This window comes from Crinia signifera, chromosome 7 (genome assembly GCF_055691185.1).
Source record: "Crinia signifera chromosome 7, ASM5569118v1, whole genome shotgun sequence".
Classification (NCBI taxonomy): Eukaryota; Metazoa; Chordata; class Amphibia; order Anura; family Myobatrachidae; genus Crinia; species Crinia signifera.
Window position 1 is genome coordinate 182,172,658 of NC_139223.1, and position 12,258 is coordinate 182,184,915.

Consider the following 12,258-nt stretch of genomic DNA (forward strand, 5'->3'; position numbering starts at 1 on the left):
ACTGTGGCCCTTATTCAGGTTGGATCAGTAAGCTGTGAACATCAAACAGCTTACCGGACACCTGAGCCACTGCCCCGCCGAATATACCCCCCCCCCCAACCCCCTTTCCCCCCGTGCGCACGCCGCTGCTGAATCCCCTCGGTACCATGTGAGGGGATGTGTACAAAAACGCATCCCCTCGCATGCCTCCTCTAGCAGGAGAAATCACTGACCATCGAATGATTTCTCCTGACTTGAATTGAATTGAAGTAATTTGAAACGGTCATTTATTTGCGAGTGCCTGGACATAGAGAGGGCGGGCGGCTGACGTCCTGGGCATACCTCCCCGCAGCGAGCCGGCCTGGCGAGTGTGTAACTCGCTGAAGCTGTTCGTGTTGGTGTTTGCACATGTGCAGCAGGGCTGGGGCCGATCTCAGATCGCTGCGAGTGATTCTGAATCGGCCACTGGCAACGTCCTGCTAAACACTTTTCCACAATGAGACCATCATATGCATAGTTTGCATTATTATGACAATTACAAGAAAGTTATAAATTCAGATACTGTACATTCGATCAGATGAGAATCGAAACACTTGGAGATTGCAAGCAGCATGTGGGTTACTCTGGGACTTGTAGTGCAATAGAAATTCTTTCACATATCTGAAAGATGAAAGAAATGTACAGATGATTACATACCTCCCAACATTCAAGCTTGAGCAGGAGGGACACTCACACGCTCGCCGAAGGCGTGCCGGAAATTTGAATGGCATGGCCTAGTCAAAGGGGGCGTGGTTTATACTCGCAGCTCTCCCACAAGGCCACGCCCCATTTCTGCCACTGTGGGGCATAGCGCAGTGTTTATTCACGTGCGGCAGTGGGGCTCTCAACTTCCCCGAACCCCCCTCACCGCGGGACACTGTCGGCCCGGGCGTCATGCCAGAACGTCCCCAAAAACGCGGACGTTCAGATGGGTCATTTGGCAAATCCACGCTAGCTGCACCCCCACGCTAGCTGCACCCCCACGCTAGCGGCACCGCCACGCTAGCTTCCCTCTAGACTGACTAATGTATAATGCTATACAGAGGAGCTCAGTCTCCTATAACAGCTTTCTTATCCCCTTAGATCAATGAAAAATCATTTTGATTGACCCAAAATGTGGAGCCACAGGACCAGGATGCTGGACAGCTCCCGGACACTCTTCTCCAGTATTCCATGCAGCAATGAGTTACCTCTAGATGACTTTGTATGTGCCTCCCAGCTAATTCATACAAGAGATGGTTCCACTGTTTAATGTTACACACTAATCTCCCCTTTTACAGGGTGCTGACAAATTCATTGCAGAAAACTTTAAGAAGAGAGAGTGCGTGGTGTACACTCAAGATCCAAAGTTTCAGTAAGTATCAGGCTGCAGGGCACAGTAATTACACACAGCAATATAGGATGGAACCCTGAACTGCCACTTGTGCATTACATTCTTCACCCGCTTTTTATATATATATATAATATATATATATATATATATATATATATATATACATATACCAACAATAGTGTCTTCAGCGCCCTTTAGTTGTAATGTCCATACAATTGTAAAAATTATATAAAATATGATATAATACACTCCAAGGTAGTTCTTTTGAAGAAAGTTTTTTCTTTTATTTTTCAAAAACCATGATCAATTTCCAACGCGTTTCGCCTACATGGGAGGCTTCATCAGGGGTTTGTAATCTTGAATTTAAGAATAGTACCCATCAGGGTCGGGTTAATTGTATTCGGATATAAGTGTCAGAGTTAACCCGGATTCTTCCGGTGTCTGTAGACCTTATTGGGACCTGTTTTTAAACTATAGTATGAGAATTTTTTTATATTCTTTTATTCCTTATTTCCTAGAAGAGTGTTAATCTGGCAAAATGTGGGGTTCCTCCTGGGATTTATTTGGGGCAAATTCAGCAAGGTTTTTCAGTATTGTATATTTCACAGATATATCCCCAAATATTTTTTTAGTAATTTCCTCTCTATGGGGAGATGTGTGCTCATGAGGATCCAGCCAGCATATAGCAACCAATCTGATTCTATCCTTTCTCTATTGCATCCTCTATTGTCACCTATTTCCTTTCCCTGATACACCTCTGTCATATTCCCTATTCCCTTTGATCTGTCCTGGTCCTGTCACCTCTGTCCTGGCCCTGTCTGCATCCATATATGATACTAAACTCTCTGGAGCTCAGCGTCAGAGCTGCAGAAATCACAGGGAAAATGTTGCAGCTGCCATTTTCCTGGAGATATGTGTATATGTAGCAGAGAAGTCTTCGGGAACATGGTGCGGGTGCCATGTTCCTAGGGACTTGTGCATACCAGGTAGCCTATGGTTCAGTGCCAGAGTTAAGTTGTTTGTAAAATTCATGAAAGTTGAAGGTACACAACTGAGGACATTCCAAAGGTATCCTAATGTATCATTTTATTCTTCTTTGGTTTGCAGAGGGTCCAATGCACAGCTATTCATGAACACTCAGTCAGGATAATTGGTGCTGTTGGATAATGCAGGTATATGCTGACAATGTTATGTCTCCTCATTGCAGTGACAGTGTATGCAAGTGTGGATACACCAAGACTGAGCATATTGATGGAACGCAGAACAACCAGAAAGATAAGTGGAACTATACCAAGCACACAAAGGAGCTGCCCACTGACGCATATGGAGACATTCAGTTTGATGCATTTGGGAAACGGGGAAAGGTAGGTTCTGCCAGTCTGGTATAAATCAGTCAGTAGGAAAAAAGAACCAGTGGGCGCCTTCTGTACGCTAAAACAATTTATTACACGAATACCACAAAAACACACAATATACACACAAAATTATAATAAAAGACACTAGTTTGCATGCATGCAATACTTCAATAAAAAGATAATAAAAAAGCCATTTCATTGCATTTGCATGAGGTGTAACCAATAGTTACCAGTTCCTGATTGGATGGATAAATTGCCAGGTGTGGACAGATGTTTCAGTCTCGCACAAATTGCCTGGTGTTGTTTAAACCCTTTCTCCGGGTGCTGCGCCAGCCGGCGGCCTGACTTAGGGCTAGGATGTACGGTGCTCCACTAGGTTAGGACCAGCCCAGCACTTCCATGTGCTGGCGGGTGCAGTGCAGTCCTCTGATACACACAGCGGCTTCTGGATTCACTTACCAGCCGGCTGTCTGTGTGCGCAGTGGGGACCTGGTTGCCGCAGATAAATGTCAGTCAGGCGGCGGGCTAATAGTGTTAGTAGGGTACCCTGCAGGTCCTCAACTGCTAATCTTCCTCTATGGACTCCTCAAAGACGCGTTTCGCCAGGCTCAGGTGGCTTTGTCAATTTTAGGAATGGGGAGTATGGTTTGGGGGATAGTTTTATACACACCAATTGATTGAATACAGGTGTATTTCTCCTTTGCAGGTGGCAATTTAATGGCTGAAGTTCCTGCCTTCCTTAGCATTTGGAAGGCGGCTACCTTTAATCTCATATATGTAATATGAGAGGGCCGGCACATTTATTAGCAGAAGTGGCCGCCCACCCAACCCGGGCCGCGGCATCTTCCTGCTGGCCACGGCACTGTGCCCTTATTAAAGATGGCCGCGGACAGCCTTGAGTTTGCCAAAGATAAAATGGCTGGAGGGCTGGTGCGCATGCGCAGGTGCACACAGCTGCTCCTGCGGTCTTGAGGTAGTATGGCTGCGCTGCTACTGCCTGCTGCCCACGTGCAAGACTGTGTTGTGCGTGCTGTGCTGGATCCGATGGGTGGCGGCGGCAGAAGCAGGCAGCCAGGCCAGTGCAACATAAACAGCAGGTGACACTGACACTCTAACTCTGGAAATATATATATACACATATCTATATTATCCACCACCACCCCACATCCTATGCCACTCTGCGTCCCCCCCCCTTCCTGTATCCTCTGCCACCATGCCACTCTGCGTCTCCCCTCCCTGCATCCTCCACCACTTTACGACTCCCCTCCCTGCATCCTCTGACACTCTGCATTCCCCCTCCTACTTTGCATCCTGTGCCACCATGCCCCCCTCACACTCTGTGTCCTGTGCCACCCTGTGTACATCCTCCCTCTCTACATCCTCAGCCACCCTGCATCTCCCCTCCCAGCATTCTACGCCTCCCTGCATCCCCTCTCCCTCTCTGCATCCTCTTCCACCCTGCCACTCTACTCTTACCCCTCGTCACCCCCTTCTCACCCGTCATCACCAACCCCCTTCTCACCCTGTGTCTTCTCATTCCATTGCAGGCATAATGTGATTTTTGTCTCATAGGGTGCAGCTCATACTGTTTGGCATAATGTGATTTTTGTCTCATAGGGTGCTGCATAATGTTATTTTTTAACTCATTCATTGTGGCATTTTGTGAATTTTGGATCATTCCATGTGTCATAATGTGAATATGGGCTCATACCGTGTGGCATTAGGTGTACAGATTTTCGATATAAAAAGGGGCCCTCTTGTTATGGTGCATAATGTGTTTAAGTGAGGTAACCCATGCTCAGTGTCCCACTGCGGGGAAAGGGGGGGCAGTTGGGAGACCCCCTGTCACCCCCCTGTCTCTATCTCCCCAGCCCCACAGGCTGCAGAATAGACGCCATGCGCATGCGCCTATTCTGCAGTCTGAGGGGCTGGGGACATAGCCAGCAGCTCAGAGAGCCACTAGCCATGCCCCCACAGTGGTGAAAATGGGGCGTGGCCTTGGTGAAATAGGCCACACACCCATGTCACCAGGGCACCCCCCCCCCCCCCAAAAAAAAAATCAGGCGCATCTCCGGCGCGCAACAGTTCACCCCCCCGCCCCATTAGGGCTGCTTTAAGTTAATTCCCAATCCGCCCCTGCATGCCTTGCCATAGTTTTAGTATCCCCTAATGGCATGATAGGACTTGTAGCTTTACAACAACTGGAGGGCTATAGTTTTGACATGCCTGGTCTAAGGGAAGGATCCTACGTATCCCTCTCCTGTAGTATTTCTCAATAGTAGTCTCTAGGTTACAACTGCTAACACCATCTGGAGACGGCATTATCTACCAGGGCCAGACCTATGGGGCTTTTTGTGACTGAAAATAGAGGATCGTAACAGATATTTCCAATACAGTGGCGTAACTATTAATTATGCGCCCCCCTGCTGAAAATTTTGCCTGTCCCCCCCCCCAGTAGCCATTTTCTGAATGTCACTTTTTTTATAAGCAGCAGGAGCCGGGAGAGCCGGGACCCGCAAGACAGAATCACCGGCGGCAGGGGCAGACAGCAGCGGCTAACTATAGCCCCGCAGCCCCCCCAGCGCCCACACCTTCTCAGCGCCTCCCCGTGGGGGCTGTGTGGAATAGTTACGCCACTGTTCCAATAGCAGCTCCTGTTCCCTAAAAATTAATCTGATATTTGCAGACGCCAACCCCCCCCCCCCCAAGTAAATCCTCCAACCTTTAGATATTTAAAATGCAGATGATGTCTACTCATTGGTGGATTTTACCTATGGGCTGCATCCCCCCGTAAAATCTTCCACCCAGCTCAGTGTCAGTGAAGCAAGATGCAGTCCATGAGACTACACTGGCTTCAATGTAACCGGCAGTGACTTCCTCTTGTAAGTCCTATCTGTCGGTCGCAGACATTGGGAGGTACAGTATTCCCTCCCTCTGGGACTGCCAGTTGGCTGTGATAAGTGGAGAGCTGGCTTCCTGTAGGAAACCACTCCATACCTTATTGCACCGACTTATCCTGCTTCAATGGGCTGCAGTAGGTGCAGTCCGTAGAAGCTGGGGTTATGAGCATATCTAAATGCATCTTTCCAGTCACCTACCTGCCAGATCCATTGTACAGGTGCTGGGACCTGGGGCTGGTGGCTGTCCCCTCTCTGAGCAGAGGGGCAGCGGCAGCCTCCCTGCCAGTTGTAAGTAGAAGCTGCTTGCTGATCGCTATGTTTGTTATGCTATATCTACCACACAAGCATCAGTTTCTGTATACTGATTGTCAGGTCCTAACATTTGGGGCCAGTAACAAGGTATATATGACAAAAGGAAATTCTGTTTAACAGTTTAAACTGATACATTTGTGTTTTTGTCCTCCTGTCCTCCTGCATTTTTTAATTATGGTGAGCACTTACATAATAGTCTAATAGTACAGTAGATATTTTTGAGAGTTGATCCATTATCGTATATGTAACACCTCTGTATTCCCACATTAGTACATCCGCTTATCCCGGGACACAACACCAGATACGCTGTATGAGCTGATGACAAAATACTGGCAGCTTAAAACTCCGAACCTCGTCATCTCAGTGACCGGCGGAGCTAAGAACTTCTCCCTGAAGCCGCGGATGCGCAAGATCTTCAGCCGCCTCATTTACATTGCACAGACCAAAGGTGCCTTGGGAAAGACTGGCAGCATGTGTGAGAGTGCGAGTATTAGCCAAAGGGAGATCATGCAAGAACTATGCACCAGCCAATCCGCTCCTAACTGCCATGTTACAGACTTTTTAAAATATGACAGGACCTGGTTGGTTGGTACTTTATCTCTGTCCACACTCCAAGGCTTAGTACATGTGCCCCACAGTGTGGTGTATAATGTGGCTTCAGTAATGTACATTTCAAAGTGAAATATTGGTACTTGTGTAGTATCACGGCTCCCACGATGGGCATCGTACAGGGAAAAATCGCATCGCATCACATGCGATCGCATGTGATCGCATGCAATGTGATGCGATGCGATTCCATTTTTCTCAAAAATCATGGACATGTGTTAAAATCATGTAAAATGCACCCCAAATGTCATTTTTCACACTGTACCACCCCCACTATCAACGCCAACCCGAAGCGTGGCGAGCGGTGGCGGTACACGTCCTACGACCTTTTCATACCCCCACTATCCACGTCGGCGTGGAGTTGAGAATAGAAAGTGTGGCGAGCGCAGCGAGTCACCAAGCCCGAAGCGTGGCGTGGATAGTGGGGGTATGAAAAGGTCATAGGACGCGAACCGCCGCCCCACGCGGGCTCGCTGCGCTCGCCACGATTCGGGTTGGCGTTGATAGTGGGGGTGGTACAGTGTGAAAAATGACATTTGGGGTGCATTTCACATGTTTACTACTAATTTAAAGGCATTTGGATGCATTTGTGATCAAAATCGCATGCCATGGCATTCGATTTTTCTCACATTAAAAACCCGGTAAAATCGCATCGCATGCCAATACATATGGCATGCGATGGGAGCCGTGATAGTTTACAAGTACCGAAATATTTTTTAAAACCATATACAATAGCCTTGATTTGTTAATCTCAGCAGCACCCAGGGCCGGTGCAAGGCACCGGAGCGCCCCAGGCGAGTCGGGGTGGGGGCGCCCCGGTGCCGGGAGGAGGGAGGGGGGGGGTGGTACCTGTGTAAAAAAATTGCTGCCCCGGCGTCCCTGCAGTGCTGGGGCAGTCAGGGGTGTCCGTGCCGTAGGGGTACCTGCGGCGCCGTCATGTGTATAAAGCTGGCTGCGGCCGGCGGGGTCCCTGTAGTGAATAGCAAATAACTAGCACTTCCCGCGCTGCCGCGCGCATAGCGCTAGTTATTTGCTATTCACTACAGGGACCCCGCCGGCCGCAGCCAGCTTTATACACATAACGGCGCCGCAGGTACCCCTACGGCACGGACACCCCTGACCGCCCCAGCACTGCAGGGACGCCGGGGCAGCAATTTTTTTACACAGTTCGCTGGGGGTGAGGGGCGAACTGCCGCCCTCCAGGTGCCGGCGCCCTAGGCAAATGCCTAGAGCTGCCTAGTGGTGGCGCCGGCCCTGGCAGCACCTCATATTCTCAGTAACCCAACTAGTGAAAAAAGTTATTTATAACATCTCACAGTTGACCAAGTGTGAAAAGAATATTGACAACAGGATTTGGAATGCACTGTTCGCAGGATATGTAAGAGGTCACGCATGCTTGATGCTGTGTAAATATACTGACTGCTCAGGAGGTGGGTGGCGGTTATTTCTATTCATCGTCAGTGATATATTTCTCACACCCACAGGAGCCTGGATCTTCACAGGGGGCACTCACTATGGCCAGATGAAGTACATCGGGGAGGTGGTCAGAGATAATACCATTAGCAGGAGCTTCAAGGAGAATGTGATAGCCATCGGTATTGCAGCTTGGGGAATGGTCTCTAATCGTGGGACCCTGATTCGGACATCCACCGCTGAGGTCTGATCACTGACATCTGTTATGGGATAATGTGTACTCTACTAATATTGTGTGAATATATATATATATATATATATATATATATATATATATATGGAAAAGAAGGGGGGCGAGAAACAGCGCTCTCTAGTGTGATATCTGGGTCTCCAAATTTTTGGTGAATAAATAATTATGCGTACCGTGAGGAAAGTAATAAAGTGCTCATCAATATGTGATGTTTGGAGCTCCTGTCCTTGAGATTACCAGGATATTGCCCGGAAAACGAATCAGCCTTTCAGCAATAGTGTCCCATGGATTCATACAGGGTCCAAGACCATCAATGCCACGTGATAGGTATAAATATAAGGAAGAAAATGAAGGTGCTGTAATAGAACACAGACCGCTCTCAGAGCGGTCTGTGTTCTATTACAGCACCTTCATTTTGGACCCTGTATGAATCCATGGGACACTATTGCTGAAAGGCTGATTCGTTTTCCGGGCAATATCCTGGTAATCCCAAGGACAGGAGCTCCTAAACATCACATATTGATGAGCACTTTATTACTTTCCTCACAGTACGCATAATTATTTTTTAACCAAAAATTTGGAGACCCAGATATCACACTAGAGAGCTCTGTTTCTCGCCCCCCTTCTTTTCCAGTTAACATTTTGAGACGTCATTTGGTGTAGAATTCTGTGCCTCAGATCTGCAGGTGACATTCTGCAGATCTGAGGCACAGAATTCTACATCCGGCTGTCAACTGGTAGTGAGCGATTATACAGTTACATCTAATTATTCTCAGGAAGAAGATAATATTATTGCAGGAATAGTCACCCGATGTACGAGGTTATTATCTCAGTGGAATGGATGGAATATTTTCTCCAGTGTTATCTGCATGATATCCCCCTTATCTATCTACAATTGAAAGTGGTCATTATAGCCGTATAACTTTAAATGGTTTCTCTATTTGTTTATCCATCTGTAAACAGCTGGTGGACATTATGTTGTAATCACCTAAGGACATCCCCTTTTCGTGAAATTTCTATATTTGGTTGGTATCCAAACCCTAAATCATTGACTGTGTGACCATCGTTGCCTACTGTTGTATTGTGCCCCTGAGGAAGTCGTGTTCACGACGAAACGCGTTGGGCCTATTGGGCGCATTTCGACTATTGACGTGAATTGTGTTTACGTCATTTTATACATTGTAAAGTGTATCAATCCAACCTTTGTTTATACTGCTATGCTCTGTGAGCAAATGTTTATTAAATTTTTCCTATTTTAAACAATACTGTCTTAATAATTGAAAGGTTCTAGCGCACCCTGAAGACCTCCTTTTTCTCTCTCTCTCTCTCTCTCTCTCTCTCTCTCTCTCTCTCTCTCTCTCTCTCTCTCTCTATATATATATATATATATATATATATATATATATATATATGAAGATACATGCGGTTAGCACTCCGATGGTAGCCAAGTCTAGCTGCCAGCTAGAGACACAAACGTGCAACAAATTCCGGTGCCTTCCAAAACATGGGCAGCGTGCAAACACTGCCCAGTAATATATCAGGGTGGGTGTGCGGCGGCACTCAGAAATAACGAGGCAGACAGGCGGCATATGAATCCGACGTTTCAAAACCCTTGGGTTTTTTTATCAAGGTGCAGCAAAGAACAAAGTACAGGTGACATAAAGCTTACCTAAATAGGGTCTGGCTCCGTTCGTGTCCACGCCGGCGTCAGCCGGGGAGGCGCCGCAGGATGACGTCATCTCCCGTCAGCACGCTTGCCGGTGGCACGGTGGGAGGCCGGACCTGGTGAACCAATGGGAAAGCAATGCTGTAATAACGAAGTGTAACACGCAAATCATCAAAACATATGTGCATAAAGACAACTGAAAAACAATATATAAAGCGTTAGATAGCATTGCTATGGGTGTAGTAGTGGGTGCCAAATAATATACATGGTGTAAATAAAAAATTAGAATAAAATAGAGAATAAAGATGCTGCAGCTGGAGCGATGGCTGAGTAGAAAAATATGGTTCTTAAATAGTAATAGGGAGCCATGCAGTGGATCAAAGAATATATAAGGGATGTCCAGTTAGTGTCAGCTATCTGATATTGGGCTCTTATGTTGGGAATAAACCCTGGGGGTATACAATTATGTTAGAAGGATTTAACCAGTATCATCAAATACATGATGTTAATTAAAGAAAACAACTCAGTCAACTCTGTCAAGTGTAAAAATCCAGCGACTTTCTTTCTGGAGTAACATCAACGATCGGTTGCCGCCTCTAACTAGGGGCGGCACATGATCGATGAGTTTGTATCGCAATGAAGTAAGGGGATGTTTGGCCTCGAGGAAGTGTCGTGCTACTGGCTGTTCACTCTTGCCGGTGGCAATGGCAATTTTAATGGCCGATCTATGGGCGGCTGCCCTTTCCTTGAAGGTGCAATCTGTTTTGCCGACATACTGTCGGCCACACGGGCAGCTGATCAAATAGACGACATATTGGGTCATGCATCCTAAGCGATACCTAATTTTGAATTTTTTGCCTGTGTATGGGTGGTAAAATACATGTCCAGGGATCATGTGGCTGCAGGTGGCACATCCACAACATCGGTAGCAGCCAGGTTTGGGTGTGCCCAAGAAGGTGGCAGGGGGTTTGGTAGGGTATTGTATATTGTTATGCACTAGGAGGTTTTTTAAGCTTTTACCTCTCTTGTAGGCGCTCATTAGTGTTTTGGATTGCAGAGAGGTGAGGGACTGGTCAGTTTGGATAATCGGCCAGTGTTTTTTCGATATCTGGTCGATTTCTCTACTGTGGGTATGGAACGTTTTCACCCAGATAAGTTTGTCTACCTCTGTGCGTTTGGGTTTCTCTGCCAGGGTGACCTCTCGTGGAGTGGCAGCAATCTTATTTCTGGTGCAGAGCAGTTGCTCCCTAGGGTAGCCTCGCTGTATGAATTTGTCTACCATTTTGTCTAGGGCTGGTGGTACCTCCTGATCTTCACTAGTTATTCTGCGAGCTCGCAGCATTTGTGAATGAGGTAATGCTTTTATGAGCGGTAAAGGATGATGACTGGTGGCGAGTAGAACTGTATTTCTGTCAGTGGGCTTTACAAATAGCGAGGTTTTAATGCTGTCGCCCTTAATGACTATTTTGACATCGAGGTAGTTGACCTCAGTTGGATGCAAACAATGTGTAAATTTAACTGGTGAGTCCGAGAGGTTATGCTGTTCAACAAGTTGTGTGAACATCTGCTCACTCCCAGACCATATCACCAGCAAGTCATCTATATATCTGATGTACAGTACTAGATGACTGCTGACTGTGGGGTTACGTGTGAACAGTTGTTGCTCAATGTGCAGCATGAACGTGTTGGCGAACGATGGGGCCACTGAGGACCCCATCGCACACCCACGTTGCTGCAGGTAAAATTTACTGTTAAATATGAAGTAATTTCTTTTGAGCGTGAGCTCAAGCAGCTGTAGAAAAAAACGAATTCAGGGCCCATTATATAGTGGATTGTCTGTCAATAGAATCCGGACTGCTTCTAGTCCTTCCTCGTGTGGAATGCACGTGTAGAGGTTAACTACATCAATGGTCGCCAATTTACAGTCATCTGGAATGGGTCCAAGGGCTGCCAGTTTGGAGAGTAGGGCATTAGTGTCTTTCAAGTAGGAATCTTCGTTTTGGACACATGGCTGCAAAAAATGGTCAAGGTATATGGATACCGGCTGGTACAGTGACTCACGTGCAGAAATTATAGGTCTGCCAGGTGGGTGGACCAGGGTTTTATGGATTTTGGGGGTGAGATATAGCACAGGTACAATGGGGAATTCAGTTGTAAGTGCTTCCTTTGTAGCTGTGTTGATTATCTTTTCTGTGAGCGCTGTTTGCAAGATGTTGACTAGTTCTTTCTTGTATTGCAAGGAAGGGTCATTTGTTAATCTGGTATAGGTGGCTGTGTCTTTATTCTCTATTTTATTCTATTTTTTTATTTACACCATGTATATTATTTGGCACCCACTACTACACCCATAGCAATGCTATCTAACGCTTTATATATTGTTTTTCAGTTGTCTTTATGCACATATG

General features: G+C 46.8%; 1 protein-coding gene across 1 annotated transcript in view; it reads left to right on the forward strand.

Moving 5' to 3' along the window:
• The first annotated feature begins 1,132 nt into the window (after positions 1-1,132).
• Positions 1,133-12,258, forward strand: part of LOC146021314 (transient receptor potential cation channel subfamily M member 8-like) — a 65,658-nt gene continuing 54,532 nt past the window's right edge. Inside the window, exons 1-5 of the mRNA XM_083155108.1 lie at positions 1,133-1,222; positions 1,299-1,372; positions 2,559-2,715; positions 6,189-6,366; positions 8,009-8,181. Coding sequence (XP_083011234.1) covers positions 1,133-1,222; positions 1,299-1,372; positions 2,559-2,715; positions 6,189-6,366; positions 8,009-8,181 — 672 coding nt within the window. The remainder of the gene's footprint in view (positions 1,223-1,298; positions 1,373-2,558; positions 2,716-6,188; positions 6,367-8,008; positions 8,182-12,258) is intronic.